This window comes from Thunnus maccoyii, chromosome 11, assembly GCF_910596095.1.
Source record: "Thunnus maccoyii chromosome 11, fThuMac1.1, whole genome shotgun sequence".
NCBI lineage: Eukaryota > Metazoa > Chordata > Actinopteri > Scombriformes > Scombridae > Thunnus > Thunnus maccoyii.
In genome coordinates, this window is record NC_056543.1 from 17,654,735 (window position 1) to 17,673,894 (window position 19,160).

The 19,160-nt window shown below is 42.2% G+C and overlaps 1 protein-coding gene across 6 annotated transcripts in view; it reads right to left on the minus strand.

Moving 5' to 3' along the window:
- The window catches only part of lrp2a (low density lipoprotein receptor-related protein 2a), a 52,371-nt gene that overhangs the window by 11,682 nt on the left and 21,529 nt on the right, over positions 1-19,160 (minus strand). For 3 of the 6 annotated variants that reach the window (XM_042426803.1, XM_042426805.1, XM_042426809.1), the window contains 35 exons: positions 18,581-18,697; positions 18,030-18,410; positions 17,801-17,815; positions 17,173-17,421; positions 16,389-16,600; positions 16,068-16,252; positions 15,723-15,951; positions 15,390-15,567; positions 15,059-15,187; positions 14,056-14,222; positions 13,615-13,758; positions 13,354-13,463; positions 12,631-12,808; positions 12,270-12,483; positions 11,915-12,154; positions 11,548-11,736; positions 9,665-10,597; positions 9,387-9,552; positions 9,152-9,310; positions 8,758-9,047; positions 8,453-8,653; positions 8,165-8,191; positions 8,015-8,050; positions 7,690-7,932; positions 7,465-7,590; positions 6,339-6,458; positions 5,617-5,748; positions 4,800-5,001; positions 4,408-4,703; positions 3,134-3,800; positions 1,981-2,151; positions 1,664-1,887; positions 1,272-1,449; positions 493-689; positions 84-329 (listed from right to left, as the gene is read on the minus strand). In XM_042426803.1, coding sequence (XP_042282737.1) covers positions 84-329; positions 493-689; positions 1,272-1,449; positions 1,664-1,887; positions 1,981-2,151; positions 3,134-3,800; positions 4,408-4,703; positions 4,800-5,001; positions 5,617-5,748; positions 6,339-6,458; positions 7,465-7,590; positions 7,690-7,932; positions 8,015-8,050; positions 8,165-8,191; positions 8,453-8,653; positions 8,758-9,047; positions 9,152-9,310; positions 9,387-9,552; positions 9,665-10,597; positions 11,548-11,736; positions 11,915-12,154; positions 12,270-12,483; positions 12,631-12,808; positions 13,354-13,463; positions 13,615-13,758; positions 14,056-14,222; positions 15,059-15,187; positions 15,390-15,567; positions 15,723-15,951; positions 16,068-16,252; positions 16,389-16,600; positions 17,173-17,421; positions 17,801-17,815; positions 18,030-18,410; positions 18,581-18,697 — 7,551 coding nt within the window. The remainder of the gene's footprint in view (positions 1-83; positions 330-492; positions 690-1,271; positions 1,450-1,663; positions 1,888-1,980; positions 2,152-3,133; positions 3,801-4,407; positions 4,704-4,799; positions 5,002-5,616; positions 5,749-6,338; positions 6,459-7,464; positions 7,591-7,689; positions 7,933-8,014; positions 8,051-8,164; positions 8,192-8,452; positions 8,654-8,757; positions 9,048-9,151; positions 9,311-9,386; positions 9,553-9,664; positions 10,598-11,547; positions 11,737-11,914; positions 12,155-12,269; positions 12,484-12,630; positions 12,809-13,353; positions 13,464-13,614; positions 13,759-14,055; positions 14,223-15,058; positions 15,188-15,389; positions 15,568-15,722; positions 15,952-16,067; positions 16,253-16,388; positions 16,601-17,172; positions 17,422-17,800; positions 17,816-18,029; positions 18,411-18,580; positions 18,698-19,160) is intronic. The other 3 variants (XM_042426808.1, XM_042426807.1, XM_042426806.1) reach the window with 2 other exon arrangements.

The following is a 19,160-nucleotide window of genomic DNA, read 5'->3' on the forward strand; positions in this document are numbered from 1 at the left end:
CTTTACTGCTTGTACAATAAAAGAAAGAGCCTTGGGTAGCGTAATAACAGAGAAAGACACAGACCCCAATGTGTTTTACTTACTGCACTCTTCTAATGGTTCATCTGAGTTATCACCACAGTCATCATCAACATCACATTTCCAGCTCTGGGGGATGCAACGTCCATTGCGGCATTTGAACTGTCCGGGACGACAGGTCCTGGTGGAGCAGTGGGCAGGGTCCTCGTCAGACTGATCACCACAGTCGTCCTCACCATCGCACTGCCATGACTCAGGGATACACTGCTTATTTGCACACTGCCACTGGTGGGTTTCACACTGGTGTGTAGCTGGAGGGAAGACAAGTCGCTCAGTTGACAGAGATACATTTTTACAAACGTGAGGTCATAAGAAACCCAGACAAGTTAGAAATTACACAAATAAATGGAAATAAACGTATGTCAGTTTTAATTATAGTTATCAAAATGAGAAAGCTAAGAGAACACAACCGACCACACAACACAGGGTCTTCATCTGAGCCGTCATGGCAGTCCCGGTTGCTGTTGCACAGGAAGTGCGGACTGGTGCAGTTTCCATCGTTGCACTGAAACTGGCCGAGCCTGCAGTGGCGCGTAGGGCAGGTGGAGGGCTCATCTGAGCCGTCTCTGCAGTCCCTCTGACCGTCACATTTCCACCAGATGGGAATACAACTGTTCAAGCAGAGGCAGAACCAAAATGTTCATAGATTTTTCCCGAGATGTGGAAAAAAACATTTATGTGTTGACTAATGCAGTGCAGAGCATTTTAAAAGAATAACTCCTTAACTCCCTTTAACTATTCAAAACTCATTACTCATCCCACATGACTATGACATGGCTGTGAAAATATAAGTGAGCTTAAAAGTTAAATGTAGCATGTGTAGCATTTGACATAAGTAAATTATTTCTACATTCATTTTTCATTTTTAAACATAAATATGATTACATAAATATATGTAAACCTCTGAAAAGAAGATTTGCAGCCTTGGTTGCCCTCATCACTGCACTTTGTTTATGAACAATCTGGTGGATTATATTATCACAAACAGCAGGGTGCGCTGTTTTTCCAATACACAGAGTGATGAGACTATTTCAGTGTCTTGAAATAACAGATGATGGACAGATGCCAGAAAATTAAGTAGTGTTCTCATTTGTTTATGGTTCTTCCATTAATGTATCACAGTTTGACATCATATAGATGTTTAAAATGCTACACATCACACAATAAGACCACAAGAAGAAATTGTGACAAACCGTTCATTGTTAGCACATCTGTACTGGGTGCTGGTGCACATGGGAAGGCATCTCGTCACACCTCCTATTTGGACCGTCAGGAAATGGTCGGGGCACTCACAGATGTGTCCCCGCCCCCCATGACTGATCAGGCATAGGTGAGAGCAGCCTCCATTGTTCACCGCACAGGGATTGTTTACTGTCAGAGGAAGAGCCACAGAGGGTCAAACGATCTCAATTTACCACAGCTGAAAGGCCAGGTATTGTTCAGCTGGTAGTCAATACCTGTACTTAAATCAATGTAAGAAGCTGCACATGTTAAGATAAGTAACAATTATCTCAAAATAAGTAACAGTGTTATTATAGAGGTTACAAAAAGCTCTTGAACACAAGATTCTGAGGTTTTAACTCACCAATAGGCTGCCTGTAAGGATGGCATACATGAATGTCAAACGGTCTGTGTGTGGTATTAACCAGGACCTGACGACCAGAGCCGTCATATTTGTTGCCTTTTTCCACTGTGCGTGTGTTCCAGTCAGTCCAGTATACAGTCTCCTCAAACACAGTCAGGGCAAATGGGTGAGGCAAAGTTCCATCATACACTGCATGTCTGTGTTGACCATCCAGGTCTGAGTACCTGAGAAGAGAATTAAAAGTTAAAGAATTACAAATCTCACAGCCTTTGTTGTAAGATAAAAGAGTGCAACCACTTCTTGACTAATGTACTTACTCAATGTAGTTCAGATGTGCATCGGACCAGTAGAGCTTGTCATTACTGTAGTCAATCGTGATCCCATTAGGCCATTCTATCTTGGTGGTGATGATAGCTGCTTTGTTGGATCCATCCATTCCAATGCGGCCTATAAAGGCTTTGTCTCCCCAGTCTGTCCAGTATACAAATCTAACAAGAGATGCAAGAAAATTACTTTATATCACATGGTATCTGTATATGTGAAGAAAAAGAATCTAAACTTCTGTTCTGAACAGAAACCTATCAATAATTCAACTCATTATGGGGTAAGAGTGGCTGATACAGTAATTTTTAGATGCTAAGATCCGTATTTGACTTTCATTTTAAATTTTTTACTACTGCGACTACATTTTGACAAATGTCCCTCAAATGTGGTTATTTCAGAGTTGTAATAAAGGAATATCTGAGACAGGATATTTTTCAGCTGAATAGTTACCTTAACTAGTAATTAAATAGTAATTTTACTTCACAGGTCAATAATTACTTATTAATTTCCTGGAAAGAACTCTATAACTTGGTCCTAGTTATAGGTACCATTCAGTTGATACATGTTCAGTTAATTAATTACTATCACTTGTTAGCGTAACCTTTCAGTCAGTGCGCAGCAGGTCAGATGAATTTGCAAAAATGTGAAATCTGTCTGCAGGCAAGGATGCAATTCAACAGTTTCCAACAATAAATTAATGATGAATTATTTACTTGGCTTTAAATTGAACTTATAAACTTAACTAAATCCTGACTAAAAGCATTCTCAGCACCAAATTACATAGTTTTTTTCAGTAGTAGTAGTATTAGTTTTTAAGTTTCTAGGAAATTAATTATTAATTATTATTAATCTAGGAAATTATTAACTCACGTTACCAATATAAATATAAATATAATAACACTGAATTAAGTGAAAGTAAGTTTAAATATACATAATAATGCAGCCTATATAATCATATTTAATTGGAATGAATTACACTGTAATCTCTTTTAGAATATCTGCATATCTGAACATATACTACAGTGATACCGATATATTGTGATAAGCCTATATTGGTGATAATAGCAGCCAATCCAATAACATTAGCCATGCCAATATATCAATCAGGCTTTACTGTGAGATTTCTCCTCCTTGCCTCCTACCCACCCATATTTAGGATGCAACACAATGGCTCTGGGGTTTTCAAAGCAGTAGGTGTTATTGGCATCGACGCAGTGTTCAGCCAGTTTCTTCACAAAGCGACCGTCCAGTTCAGACACTTTAAGGCAATCCAAGAAGCTGTCCACCCAGTAGAGTTTCCTCGCTACCCAGTCAACTGCAAGGCCCTCCCCGTGCAGAACTCCATTGACCACCACCTCTCTGTTACTACCGTTGAAGAACATCCTCTCAATCACTCTGCGGCTCACATCAATCCAATACAAACGCTTGTCGACACGATCAAAGTCCATGGCCACCACACTGGTCAGGCCCTGCAGGATCAGAGAGTAGGCCTGCCCGTCTGTTGACAGGTTCCTCAGGTAATAACGGTTGCTGAAGATGAGATAAGGCGAGATGTCGCTGTTCTGACGGCAGCTGCGCCCGTCCGGCTCTCGGAGGAATCCTGGGGCACACTTACAGACGTAGGAGCCGACAGTGTTCTCGCACACCTGGCTGCACACGCTCGGCGTCTCTGTGCACTCGTTGACATCATCGCACGTTTTGCTGTCGGACATGAGACGATAACCAGGACGACAGGTGCAGATGAAGCTGGTGGGCGTGTCAGTACAGTTGTGATCGCAGCGGTGGATGGATGGGTCTGTGCATTCATTGATACCTTCAGTCAGAGAAGCATAACAGTGTTATTATAGTCATCAGCAAAGACAACACTTTGATCCTGTCAGAACAAAATATTCTTAAAGGAAGCGAACCAAGCTTATCGGTTGTGTTTTATTTGTGTTTATTATTTATTTCTATTTTTTGGCAGGTCTTTCACTTTCTTTGATCGATGATGTGGCTCATAATTCATACCTTAATTACAAATGTGAGCAGCATCAAAATCACAGTATGTTAAACTGATTCCATCTCTGTGGTGAGAATGCTAAACACTGTATCTATAGACTCTCTTTGGTCATTTGCTATTCATCTGATTTTACCTCTTTACTGAATTATTATTGTGCACACAGCTCAATTGTCCCATATTTTTGTGTTATTGTCATCCAACCATTTATTGATAATTTGTGACAATTTGTGGCTGCATTTCTCTGTCTTTCCCCACACCACTTCCAGCACTTCTTCGATATCTCCCCTAGAGGGAGCATGCACCAGCTGGAGAAACCTGACTGCAGACAAACACTCAAGCCACTGAAAGGCGAGAAGGATATTATTCATGACATAAATACTTTAACTTTTCTGAAAAATTCTTAAATCAGAGTCGCACTCACCGCATCCCTTCTCGTCGCTGTTGTCAGGGCAGTCATCATTCCTGTCGCACACCTGGCTCAGAAGGATACAGTGTCCATTGTCACATCTGAACTGTCCAGGAGGGCAGGTGGGTGCTGGTGTGAGGCACGTGTGCTCCAGCTCATCAGATTCATCCCCACAGTCATTGTCCCCATCACAGACAAAGTCCTGGGACACACAGCGGCCGTTCTGGCAGGTGAACTGGTGTTGCTGGCACGTCTGGTAGGTGCAGCCCTGCTCGTCACTGCTATCTCCACAGTCATTACGCCGATCACACCTGATTTAGGATGACAAGGCACAACTAATTAACTCATAGTGCCAGAAAGACTGATTAGTGATTTATGATGTTTTATAGGAGTTTATTCTTTCTAACCTGTAGGAGCTGCGTATGCAGAGGCCATTGCTACAGGTGAACTCATTGATGCCACATGATCTGCGCGTGCAGTTTTGATGCTCATCTAATGCATCCGCACAGTCTGCGTCTCCGTCACACACCCAGTCACGAGGAATACATTTCCGCTGAGGTGGTTGGTTGTTCACACAGGTGAACTCTGCACTTGAACATGTGCGATTGGCTGAAAAAACAAAACAAAAACAAAGTCACACGGTTGATTTGATGACCCAGTGTCAACCTGCGTCTTTGTCAATCCAAACATTCCAAACTGTATTTCAAAACATGCAGCCGTGACTTGAAATTCTTTATCCATCTAATGTGATTGATCCACATTGTTTGAAGTGAGTCTCCTACAGAGGTTCAGGCAGTGCTGAAGTTTTAGCTTCAGGCATCTTATTGTTGGAGCACACACACTGGTGAGTCTTGATCCACCCTGAGCCAGGAAGCCAGAGAAAGGAGACATGCACAAAGTAACGAGTGAGGCAGGAGAAATCAGGAATGTCAGTTCCTTGGACTGGAGACCTTCTACAGGAGACTAAGATGCTGGGCACTGACTACCAGTGTCTCCCCACATAACACTCCCCAGTGGTGTGTATCCTAATCCATCAGCGTCCAGAATAAGGAGAGGATGAGTGAAGCGGGGGGGGGGGCAAAGCGGAGTGGTGGGGAACAAGAGGATGGCCTACAAGGGGAGGAGATAAAGAACTGGGAAGATGCAGAAAAGGATGAAAAAAGACAAACTGAGAGAGAAGAAGGAAAAAATAGAGAACAGAAGAGGCACTAAAAGGATGCATACCGCAATTGTGTCTCTGGTCTTCATCACTCATGTCACCACAGTCGTTGTCCCCATCACAGATCCAGGATGAGGCAATGCACCTGCCATCATCGCATCGGAACTGATCTGTGTTGCAGGTTCTGACCAGCGTGGCTGCAGAGACAAATAACATTAAACTGTAGATAATACAGGTAGGCAATTCCAGTACTGTGACTGAATAACTTATACCAACTAATTTATATTCAATGTAAATGTTAATCCTTTTTTGTAATGACTTTTTTCCTTTTTGTAATTGCCAATTACCTCAGGTACTGCCCCCACTGCTTTTTAACTAATAGGCAAGGCACAATACAACACTGCCAAAGCTTTCAAAATAGTCATGGCAACTCCACATTCCCATGCATGGTGAGCTATCTAAACAAAAGCCAAAGTGAGGCTCTGTAACCCCTGGTGGACAAAGGGAGGGGGAGGTGCTGTTTGTCAGAGGACACTGAGGGGCGTCACCACAGTGGAATGCAACACACAATAGGAGGCCTGGCTGACCACATCGTCAACAAAGAAATACAACACTGACTCGCACTCTCCGCTACATCACTCACAGCACTCTCTCACACCAGCACACAGATGCAGATTGGCGGACAGACACAAACACACAATAACCAAGCAGCTGATAACGGGGGGAGGCCCAGACACACAAAGCCAGCAGGCCCGTTCTGGGGGTGAGAGAGTTGTGCGACACTCACTGCAGGAGAGGGGTTCGTCAGAGCCGTCAGCACAGTCAGCCCCTCCGTCACAGTACCAGTGGGCGGGGATGCAGCGGCCGCTGGAGCAACGGAACTCAGTCTGGGAACATGTGGACGCAGCTATGTAGAGGATGAAGAAAGGCATGACGTCACTTTTCTTTTTTTTTGTTCGTATGTCAATCTTAACATGCTGGTGAGGGGGTGAGGCAAACACTAATCTGTTCTTGACTAATGGCCTCCTAACGTTTGGTAGATTAAAATACTGTTTTGTCTGGATTGAGCAGACTTCCTAGAGTTCCTTATTTGCTACATTTCATATACTCAGAACACTGTGAGTGTAATTTAAAAATATTAAATGCAAACTACACAAGATGTTGCACTTTTTGGTTTGTTTTGCAGCATTTTACACATGTACTTTTCATTCTTCAACTGAAAAAATCATTTTAATTTAGTAAAGGATCATTTTCTGGTGATTGTGGGAGGCTGTATGAACTACAGTATGCTATTTCCTTAAAACTAGGGCTCAAAATCACTCCCAGTTTGCTATGTGGCATACATTTACATCCCGCTATAACATTTTCAGTGTTTGAATTCTCAGTGTGAAATTTACAAATTGTATTCCACAATGGAACAAAAACATTGTGTATATAGCATTTTAAGGATCCCTTAATGTAATGTATGATCTGTCAGTAATAACTGAAATCTCAATTTCCTACTCACTATGGAGTAAACTAGAGTTTGTTATGTAGAGGATAAAGAATGAGTGAATGACTGTGATTTTAGACCGTAGGCCTTTTTCACAACAGGTGGTTTGACTTGTCATAGCAGGAAAAGCACTGATGTAACTCCAGGAATAGTATTAAAAATGAGTAAATTCCATTTGAATTTCCCAGTAGCTATGAGAGTGAGTCAGCATGCATAATACCAGGATCCTGGAAATTATAATCCTAAATGGAATGCAGCCATTATTATTTTTTACTTTTTTATGCTATGCTGGGAAAAAGTCTTATTCATGGTTATGACTACATGAGAAAAATATGATTAGTAGAATGACAGAAAATATAAATAAGAAACTAAAATAGAGGAAACATGATTTTGCTTTGATAGAAGCTGATGTTGAACTCACCACAGTGTGTAGGGCTCTCATCACTCATATCCCCACAGTCATTGTCTCCATCACACAGATATGAACGTGGGATGCAAATGTTGGTTGACTGACACTTTGTGTGTTCTGGCTGACAGGTTCTCTCAGCTGAGATCATCATAAAGGAGGACATACAGTATTTACTATGAGCAACTGTGGTGATCATTTACCTCCATTTAATTTCTGTGTTAAACTCGGGATACTCACGGCAGTTTTGCTCATCTGAAGTGCCGTTGTCATAGCAGTTGTTGATTCCGTTGCAAACATAATCCTTAGCAATACAGCGCCCATTGTTACATGTGAACTCTGTGTTGGGGTCACACGGTCTAAACAGACAGCCCACTTCGTCACTGTTGTCTCCACAGTCATCATAGTGGTCGCAGCGGTAGTGGTAGGGCACACAGCGCCCATTGCCACAAGTGAACACTGTCGGCTCACAGGTGTGGAAGGCTGCCAATCAGAATCAAAGACAGGTCAGATCTCTGGTCGAGAAAAGGGGCTTATACAGACATACAGTGGAAGCTCATTTTACCTGACAAGGCAATAAAGGACGACAGCAACTGTGGGACTGCGTGCAAAGATATAAGCATATTCATTCACATGTTAGTGTTGATTTGTGTTATTATTCAAGGACTAGGAGCTTAATCATGGAGATGAAATCATAAAGTGCAAGCATACACACCCACAGAGTTGAAATCAGTCTTTGGTCCTTAGAAAGAAAGGTGTTAAAGTGAAAGATAGAATTTGTTAGTATTCGTAAAATTAGGAAAAATATCAAGTATTGCAGTTCACAGAAAAGAGAGTTCTGATTCACTTATTCAAGAGGACTAAGGCTTCTATGGGGACCACTGTGACAGAGAGATTTTAGATTACTTAATTTCAGAACAAAATGAGAGAGAAAGAAGGAAGAAAGAAGAAAGAAACAAAGAACATCAAGAATTCAAGCTCCTTGTATTTAAGGACACCCTACCACAGACTCTCTCCAACTCATCGCTGCCATCTCCACAGTCGTTGTCATTATCACATTTCCACTGGGCACGAATACAGCGGCCATTCATACATGTAAACTGGCCTTGTTGGCAACGAGTCCCATTATCAGGGATACAATACTTGTTGTCGGCCAGGTACCAGCGGCCCTCTGATGGACACTGACACTCAGCTCCATTGGGTCCTAAAAAGAAAAGATTTCACAGAACAGTTTATAATTAGTTGAGGTTTTCTATTTCTGCACCCAAGTAATATTATGCTGATAAACAATAACAATGTGCTTTGTACCTGGTGTGCAGATGTGGCTGCAGCCTCCATTAAACTGCTGACAGGGGCTGTCACACTGCCGCTGCTTCCTGCTGGCCAGAACATGGACATCCATTGGCCGAGATGGAAGGTTCTGAATCATTACCCTTTGGTCAGAACCGTCATGTTTATTGGCCCGGTAGATGCTGCGCGTGTTCCAGTCAGTCCAATAAATGAACTGCCCAAACATGGTCATAGCAAAGGGGTAGATGGCTGTGCTGACGATAACCTCCCGATTGGCCCCTGTGAGAGAGCATCGCTCAATCTTCTGCCTGATGGCAGAACAAAAGAATGAACATAGCAGTGATTTAGAGTAACAAGGCAATGTGAGAGACATAATTAAGTGCTTTACTCCATAGTAAATTTTTGATCTTACAAGCTGGCATCTGCCCAGTACAGCCTCTCTTCTTCGTAGTCCAGGGTCAGTCCATTGGGCCACACCAGACTGCTGTTCACAATCTCTGTTCTGAAGTTTCCACCTAAGGTAGCACGTTCAATCTTTGCATGGGTTCCCCAGTCTGTCCAGTACATGTACCTGTGGAACAAGGAAAGATTCATATCTACATGCCAGGTTTAATCTAATGAACAAAGAGAGTGTGTTGTTGTCTTACCCCCTGCAGGGATCCAACATGATGGCCCTTGGCCTGGTCACATGGGCAATAATAGTCCGCTGAGAGCCATCTACTGACATGGAGCTGATGCTCTGGTTAACATAGTCACTGTAGTAAATCCTTTTATTTATCCAGTCATATGCAATGCCATCAGGAGCCCCCAGATCTGACAAAAACACAGCGACAACAACATCAGTAATTTCACTGATATTAATTCCAACATTCATATGAAACCTCCAAGAGGAACAAATTAAAGTGTATATCGAAGTATAACTTACCTGAAGCCACCACTACAGGAGTTGAGGTGGGAGAGGACAGGCTGATGTAGCTGATCTTGCTTGATCCTGCGCCTGAGCTTTGTGTGAAGTAGATCCTTCTGTCTGTGAGGTCAAAATCCAGTGCCACTGAGGTACGAGGCACATTGACCACAGGGAAGGGCAGTGCGTGGTCTTCGGGATCAAGGCGTAAGCTGCGCACCGTGCTCTCAGTAGTGTAGATGAGATAATCATCCCTCGACACCACACAGCTCTCGTTATCTGCTGCAAGATTCCCAAAAGCGCAGCTGCATTTCTTGTTCTGGTTGCCTGAGCCAGAACCTGGGAGGGCAAAGCAGAAGTGGGCACAGCCTCCATTGGCCTCCATACAGGGGTTGTAGTTAAGCTCCTGAGCTGTAGTCGGCTGGGCACGCTGGTCAAAGATGGTTATGTCCCTCAACATGTTGATGTTATCTCTAATGACAGCCGGCTGCTCTGTCCTGCCAGGCTCTTTGCTTGCTTGGAACACCTTCTTGAGGTTCCTGTCCACCCAAAGGATACTATTCTCAAACACTGTGATCCCATAAGGAGTTGGGTAGCGGCTGCCATACCTGACTATCTCTGTCTCCCCTCCTTGAGAGTTGATCCGGGCAATCATATCCAGGGAGTCATCTACCCAGTAGACATAGCCAGTTTGCCAGTCCAGAGCTAGACCTCGTGGAGTGATAATCCCTAATGACACTAAAATTGTGCGGTTGGTTCCATCCAAGAGTGCTCGCTCAATTTTGGGGTGCTGACCATAGTCGGCCCAGAACAAGAATCTATTTCTGGGGTCCACCACAATGTGGCGTGGCATGTCCACCTGGGTCTTCAACAACACTCTGCGGAAAGTTGTGTTCAAGCGAAGCACTTCCACATACGTCTCAGTCAGAAAGGCGTTGGTGAAATAAAGGTTCCCTGAGGACAGAATTCAGTAAGCTCAGTGTTTTAAGTGGCATCATATGTTATCATATGTTGTTGTCATGGAGAGTGAAGTCATCATTCACAAACTGCTAAAAATCATAGGGCACTATGAAAGCCAACAGTATGACAGTATCAATACAACACAGATTTTCTGTTGTGTCCTCACTGCAATGCAATCATGAATGTGTAGGAAGCAAACTACTTTTCCTGCCTTCTGCTGTCTCTGCTTTTCCTAAACTCACTGGTTAAATCTTCTCTCCTGTCACCTGCTCAGGACTGATCTCCAGTCCTGAGTTCAGCACTGTGATAAAGCTCCTTAACTTTAACGCTACCAGGCAGTCTGCTGCCTGCGGGCTGTATCACGAAGCAAGTTCAGATTAGTCAGGCTCTATTTTAGTTTTCTGATTTACATCAAGAGATTACAACCAGTGTGTTTAGTCAGACAAAATAAATCCCCTAATTGTGGTGAGAAAATTAGGTTGATGTAGAGGCCTTAACAACATGAGTCAGCAGGTAAAATACATAGAATAGAGATAAACAGAATATAAAAGAAACAAAAATAAGAAAGTAAAATTAGCACACAATAAACTTAAACTTTATCATGTGATTATCTTATAGGCCGTATACACTTCCCAACAAAATTAATTATTGAAATTTATGCTCTTAGTCTTGTGTTGAAAACAACAGATGTAACAGATGTATCTGTCTATCTATATGTAAGGATAAGACGCTTTGATGGTGGTGAACTTAATCTACATCAATTTCAGAAGCAACACCCCATAAAAAGTGACCGTGAACGTCCCTCTAAAGTGTTACAGGTATGTAAGTGAAAACTAAAATGACAGTTTAGTTTGCTGTAGTGACTTAATTGTCACTAATTGTATTAATTGTCTTAAGTACGGTAGTTAAACAAACCATAAACCTCAATGAACACAACAGCATACCTGCAGCCCAGTCCACAGCAATGCCTCGTATCCCGTTGCGTCCTATTCCAGATGTTACTATGCTACGTAATCCTGAGCCATCTGGCTTGATCCGTCTGACCCCATTCTGTATCCCCACAGTGCTGCTGAAGTCACACCAGTAGATGAAACCAGAAGCCATGTGCACATCAACGTGTAAAGCATTACGGCCTGAAAGAGCATAATGCACTCATTAGACTCATTATTTAACCATAAGTTGAACATTTGACATTCAGTTACTCCGTCAGAATGTTATTCAGTTCATTATTTCACCTAAACTGAGTTAAGTCAACATTTGGATTTAGCTTATTACATAATTTATGCAACAAACAGTATTAAGAAACACGACCTCTTCCAGCCACAGGCACCATGGCCTCAGAGTGGTCTTCCCCTTCGAGACTGAAGCCTTTGATAGCAGACAGAGTAGAGATGACGACGTAAGACTGGTAGGGAACGCAGGTCCTGTTGTCAGCATTGAGTTTAAAACCTGTGGCACACGCACAAGAAAACAAACCCTGCGGCCGAGGCAGGCAGAGCTGCTCACACACGCCCATGTTGTTCGTGCAGCCATTGGATGTACCTGCGGAGGCTGAGCATATGAAGAGAACACAGTGTGACAAACAGCAACAAGCCAAAAACCATGAATGAGAACTCTGCTTTTCTTTCTGATGACGATGATGATGATGTCTCCTTGCATTACTCACTCTCTCGATAATGAACTTTTAGAACTCTGAGTCCAGATACGTTGTCTCGCAGCACAACCTTGTTGGCACCTGTGGACTTGTCCACACGCTCTATGACCTCAAAGTCACGGTCGGTGAAGTAGAGGTAGTTTTCGTGGACAGCCACACCCCAGGGGTGAGACAGGCCTGTCACTATAGTGATGCGGTTACTCCCATCTGGATCACCACGCTCAATCTGTTGAGATTCAATACCAGACAGGCAGTCAAATACAATATTTGTATTTTATTCAATTACCAATAGTCACATTAAGTTACATATTTGTCAGAACTCTACAGAAAGAACAAATAATGATCTTTGAGAGCTAATTAAGTGAAGACCAACCACGCCAGTGCTTGTAACAGCCCAGTACAGCTTGTTCTCTCGAATGTCCACAGTGAGGAACTCAATGTGATCTAGGTTGTTGGTGAACAAGGTGACAGGGTTTAAGCCATCCATGTCTGCAGATGCCACCTTGGCAGGAATGCCGCTCTCTGTTCCTTGATCCGTCCAGTATAGTTTGCTTGAAAAACATGCAAGATTGTAGGTCAGTATTTGTTTCAAACATTTACAAATTGATCATGGACTGCTATGCTTATTATTTTTTAATAGTCGCAAAAAAGAAATACAAAATGTCACTGTTTGGTTATAACCTTTCATTTCAAAATTTTAACCTTATTAGAACCTAAGAAAAGCAGCCTTGCCTTTTCTTCAACAAAAAGGTGTTTTCTGATCTGCTGCAACCTTTAAAAGGTTTTCAGTAAGTTTTTCAGAGATTTCTCTCAACACACAGGGGACCACATCATACATGACATCATTGAATCACCAAAATCAGAGACAGAGTGTCAAATTTTTCACATTAGAGTGAGAAGGGGTGGCTTAAAAATCTTTCTTGTTTCTTGATTGTACACTATTGTGTGTTGCTGGGGATTCGGAGTGCACCACAGTATTCAGTAACACTGGTCGAGTTCTCTCTAGAGGCAGAGCAGATGGCGATGAGGAGGCTGTTAAAGCTCAGTAGCTGTGGGGATGAGTGTCTGTGCCAGGACTGTGTTAAAAGGGGCTTACCCACGTGCTGGGTCCACTGCAATGCCAACAGGACTGCCAGCACCAGTTGGAGAGCCGTTATTTGTGATTAGAGTTTTCCGGTACTGTACCTCACCTCTCAACTTCAAAACCTGGCCAAGTACAAACACAAACACGTGCAACTGTTGTACCCTGTTTACCTATTACAAGTGCAATTACAATACAAAAAAATAATTCATTGAGATACCAAAGTCAAAAATAACTGGTAAAAACAACAACAGGATTAAGTATTATTTATCTCACCTCAATAGACTGTGTAGCTGGATTGGTGTAATACAAATTCTCCGTCATCCAGTCCAAGGCCAGGCCGACAGGGGAGCCCAGAATGGCTGCAGGGGCAAACTCTGTCCTGTTAGTACCATCTGACTTCACCCTGTGGATCTCACCCTGGGAGACAAAGGAAGACAGATCAATCTTGACCACTGCTGAATGTAGATGTCTAGAGTCAATCTTGTGTTTTGTTTTTCAGGCATTTTTTTAGTTTTTATAGTAAGTAAAACTGAATAAATAAGTAAGTTCTGAAATAAACTCTGACATGTACAGTTACATGTACTGTATGTCTCTAGTATGTCTTGAAGCGATGCACCTCTGCACCGTACATGAGTTCTATGTTTACTGTATTAGGTTGGGAAAACAGAAGAAGAACTAAGAAACTGGGAATATTGTTTCCGGACAGTGACTTACTGGGTGCTCTACCCAATAGATGGTCTGTTCGCTGTCATCAAAGTCAACATCATAGCCGTTCTGAAGCCCAGCAACAGGGACCATGGCATCGTTACTCTTGTCATCTGGGTTCAAGGAAATGCCATAGATGATGCTGTCTCTCACAACCACCAGGAAAGGATCCTCAACTAAAAGTAAAAAAGATGAAGAGGCACGCAATAAATAAAAATACAATTACAAATGACAAACACAAGCTAAATCTTTGAGTCTTGTATTTTTTAACTCAATAATCTTACTCTAGAACTTTTTATTTTTCTGGAGAAGTGATCATAAACTAAATGTGAAACAGAGCCAGGAAAGCATGCTTCCTGAATGTAGATTTAGACCACAGTAATCCAAAACTAAAAGTTGCTTTCAGTGTATAATATCTGGTGCAAATTAGGAATCCTAAATTAACAGGCCTTTATCTATAAAGAGGATTGACTGGTGAAAGTTTGTTCCACAATCTGATTTGCTTCGTCATCAGAGATTAGAATCGATGAATGGTTGTGGGGCATTTTCATTCTTGGATAATCGTTGGCCTCAGGGGGAGACTGTGTTCTGCTTGGCTGAAACCTGAGATGAGTTAAGCTGTAGACCTAAAGGGGACCCTCTGGACTTTGAATTAAAGGTCCCTTGTCTTCTTAAGACCTTGGAAGACACGCTTATATGATTCTTAATATTTATGACTGGAACAGCAGTTTACAAGAGAATCTAAATGGGAGACTGATGAAAAATACTTGGATTGATCTATAAAACAAGTTTAGCATTTTCAAAGATTTCTCCTCCTACCAACACTGAGATGGCTGCAAATAAAGTGTGCAAGAACCATAATTTCTGCAAAGACAGGTTTGCTTATACAACAATAACCACAGCTAAGACGAATGCCTTTTGAATATACCAACTTATCAACTGCATCTGACCCGACTTCCTTTTTCATCAAACAAGGTGATGAGTGTTTTCCTCCATTTGGCAGGATGCATACCTCTGGTGCAGGTGATTTGGTCTGCTGCCAATGTCCAGCCTGAGGGGCAGGCACACGAGTAGTAACTCGGTCCCACAGCCGAAAGCAGGCAGATATGAGTACAGGGGCTCCTGGAGCAGTGATTTATACCTACAAGTTGTAAAATCACACACAAAAGTGTGCAGAGAAGTGCACATGCACACACAAAAGACTAGAATTAGCAAAACCAATTTTACAAGTTCATTAGGATTATTCTGAAAAGTAATTACAAAACAGCGGACCTACTGCATAGAGGCACCACATTATTAATAAACAAGAATTGTCAAACCAATTAAGCTTATCTTTGCCATACCTGCCGGCTGCCTGGCTGGGTGTACTGCCACCAGACCCATGGGCTGAGGGAGGTTGAACAGCATCACTGTCTGGTTCTCCCCATGCCACTTATGGGCTCGCATCACGCGGTTGATGTATCTGTCGGTCCAATACACAAAATCCTCAAAAATGGTAATTGCGTGGGGATGTTGCAGTACCTTTTCACAGAGAGTAACAAAAGAAAAAAAAAGTGTCTTACACATGTTATTCAAAAGAAAATGGTTTGTGCTCTGTTCACTTTTAGATTACTTAATCACATTAATAATATTTCAAAATATAATTCAGAATAAAGCCTGCCTTCTCATACACTCACCAGGTCACTGGCCAGAACTTGCTTCCTGTTGTTGCCGTTATAATCGCAGTAGTCAATGAAATCCAAGTAGGCATCAGCAAAGTACAACAAATTGTTTGGATAGTCTAGAGTAAGACCATTGGGCCAGTACAGTTTGTTACTTATGATAACGGTCCTTGCTTTCCCATCCATACTGGCCCTCTCAATGCGGGGGTTCCTCCCCCAGTCAGTCCAAAACATCAGGTGAGCACTGCAAAACAATGTTCTTCTTTTAACATTAACTACTTAGACAATGACAAGCAGAGACCACAACATGTATTATATTCCAAGACTACAGTAGGTCTAAAACAAACTTGTCTCTCTGACCTGTCCCTTGGGTCCAGCACCAGGCCTCGAGGGTTAGTGACATTTTCACTGACTAACACAGTGCGGTGGGTGCCGTCCAGTTTAGACACTTCAACAGTCTCCAGGATGTAGTCAGTCCAGTACAGGTTCCTGCCCACCCAGTCCACTGCAAGGCTCTCTGTCACGGTCACTCCACTGTCAAATATCTGTTCACAAGAGACTTAATCTTAGCTAAATATGTCTACTGGTGACAATGACAATACATGTAAAGCAGGAAATAAACATACAAAAATTAACACAAATTTTATTTGCAATATGTCTGTAGTGACAAACCAAACTCACCACAGTTCTATCACTGCCATTTTTGTGTGCGCTCCAGATTCTGTCCTGGCTTGTGTCGGACCAGTACACACGGTCAGTGACTGAGTCAAAATCAATGGCCACAATGTTGCGTCCATCCCGGACCAGCGAGCGAACCACATTGGGCTGAGTTGTTATGTCATCTTGCACAATCTGATTCCGACTGGCCACTAACAAGAATGCCTGACGAGAATCTGTAAACAGGCATCAAATCTCTGTTACTTATTTCTCATTCTTATGCTAACAGGGGCACTTATCAGCTTTTGCATGTCTTCCAAAACTATACAACTGGACTGTTAAATAGACCCTCCTCAAATGACAATCCTTAGGGAATGCACTTTTGTCCAAATAATGACCTATTGTACTACAGAGCCTTTCAGTGGGTTATCTCTGTGGAAGAGGAGCTCATGTCAGGCACGCTCCCCATAAACAGCCCTTTGTTGGTGATTATGTCCTAATTACACCAGTGATGACCACTGAGTGACATATATGTTATTTGTCTTATCTAAAGAAATCAGAGGAGCAAGGAGAGACAAGGGAGAAGAAAGACAGTGTGTCAGTCTCGCAGTGTGGGGGCCAAACTCCCCCTTTATCATAGTTCATTCCTGCCCACCAGCCAGCAGAGTGAAGAAAGCTGAGATTTGTGCTGTATAGGTAAGTCGTCTTGACATCCAAATCACTGTTGGAGTAATAATATTTCCTTTTTTACAGCATTATGAATTTGAAGGGTGTAAATAACAAGGTTTTGGGAATACCCCCCCCTCACCTGAGGCCTTGCAGGTACGCTGGTCTGCTTCAAGAGTGTAACCATCCTGGCAGTGGCAGCGGAAAGAGCCTCTCTCATTAAAGCACTCCTGGCTACATAGTCCAGGGGGATTACATTCATCTATATCCTCACAGGTTTTGGAGTCATTACTCAGTTGATAACCCACAGGGCATGTGCACTGGGCCCCAAAAGGCCCTTGGATACAACCGTGGGTGCAGCCGGCGTTGTTGTCGGAACAGCTTTCCTGATCTGAGTTGGAAGCAGGAAAAGAGCAAATCAGGACCAACAAATGCAAATGATAAATTAAATCAAGTAAATTATAACTTACACAACAAAAATAAGACATCTAATAAATTATGCCATTCATATGAATTCTCTAATGTTTAAATGATGAACACTAAAGATGAAGTCTTTAGAGTTGCTACTCTGAGTCAGAACTATTTTTTATCTATGTTTGAGGCACATAATTGCTACATTTACCACACATGCTTTACTAACAACCAAATTTTCCTTTTGTCTTGAAACAAATGAATGGATATTAAAATGATTAATGGTGATACTATGTTTGTTGAAAATGAATCAAATCTACTTGCAGAATTTCTACCAATGATTGAGAGTTCGTTCCTACCTGGCAAACGCTCGTCTGAAAGTTTTGAGAAAGGCAAGAAAGGAAAATCACAGATCATTTTCAGGTTAATACAGGTCAAATCATACACATGCATGATTTTAACACAAGAATCCAAAGACATACAGATATCCTTCAACACATTTCTCTGTGAAATTATGCCCTTCCTTTCTGATAGATAAGGAACATGTTCCAGGTTGACAAAGATTACAAAAGCCGAGAACAGACTTACTGCAGAGTGGAGACTCGTCAGCGCCATTGGGGCAGTCAGGGGTGTTGTCACACACAGTGGTGAGGTTGATGCACAGACTGTGGCCAGGACACTGCCACTGCCAGCTTGGACATCGGAAAGGCGGCGTGGGACATTCTCTTTCATCACTCATGTCCCTGCAGTCATTGTCCCCATCACAAATCCAACTGCGTAACACACAGTTTCCATTGTCACAGCGGAAGAGTGAGGAGGGGCAGGTGTGAGGCGGGCAGGCGTGGTGTTCGTCGCTGCCATCCTCACAGTCTGGATGACCATCACATTCCCAGGTAGAAGGGACACAGCTCCCGTCTGACTGACACTGGAACTCACTCTCATGATGGCACATCCCTGGGAACCTGGTAGCTGAGATAGATTAGGAAACACCACAAACATCATGTTAGCAAAGCCCGAAATAATGTATATTAAATTTAAATTAAACTATTTTATATTAGAAAACTTGTACATAATTATGGAAGACTATGTAATGCTTCAATAATATGACCTGTGACCAATGGAAGTATTTAAATACTTACGACAGCTTTGCTCATCTGAGCGATCACTGCAATCAAAGACTCCATCACAGCGGTAGTAGGAGTTGATACACTGGTGACCATTGGAGCACTTGAACTCATTCACAGTGCAGTTGTAGACTGAAAAATCCAGTTGAGTATGTTAAAGCTGATGTTCAATATTTCTGTTATTGTGTATGTATGCTGAGCTCAAGTGTTGTGCAACACAGGTAATGAGATCAATAAACTAAGAAGCTTAGCACATGCTTGTTGAATATTACACAGCTTTCAATTGACCTCTACAACTTTTAGCTGGCAAAAATATTTGTGTCACTGAATGTATGAATGAATGCATGAATGAATGACTGAATTTATTAATTCTTAATTTGGAAATCTCTAACCCATAGCATCTCACAATGAGAGACTATGCTGAAACTAGTTTACAGTTAAGTAATAGGTAAGTCTACATGGTCATGAACCTGATGCAAAGGAATCTGATCAGCAATCTCAACAGATTTTGATACTTTTATGAATACAAGAGGAATTATTTTCTTTCAAACATGAAATACACCAGACAAGTAACTATACTGTTTATGTGTCCAGG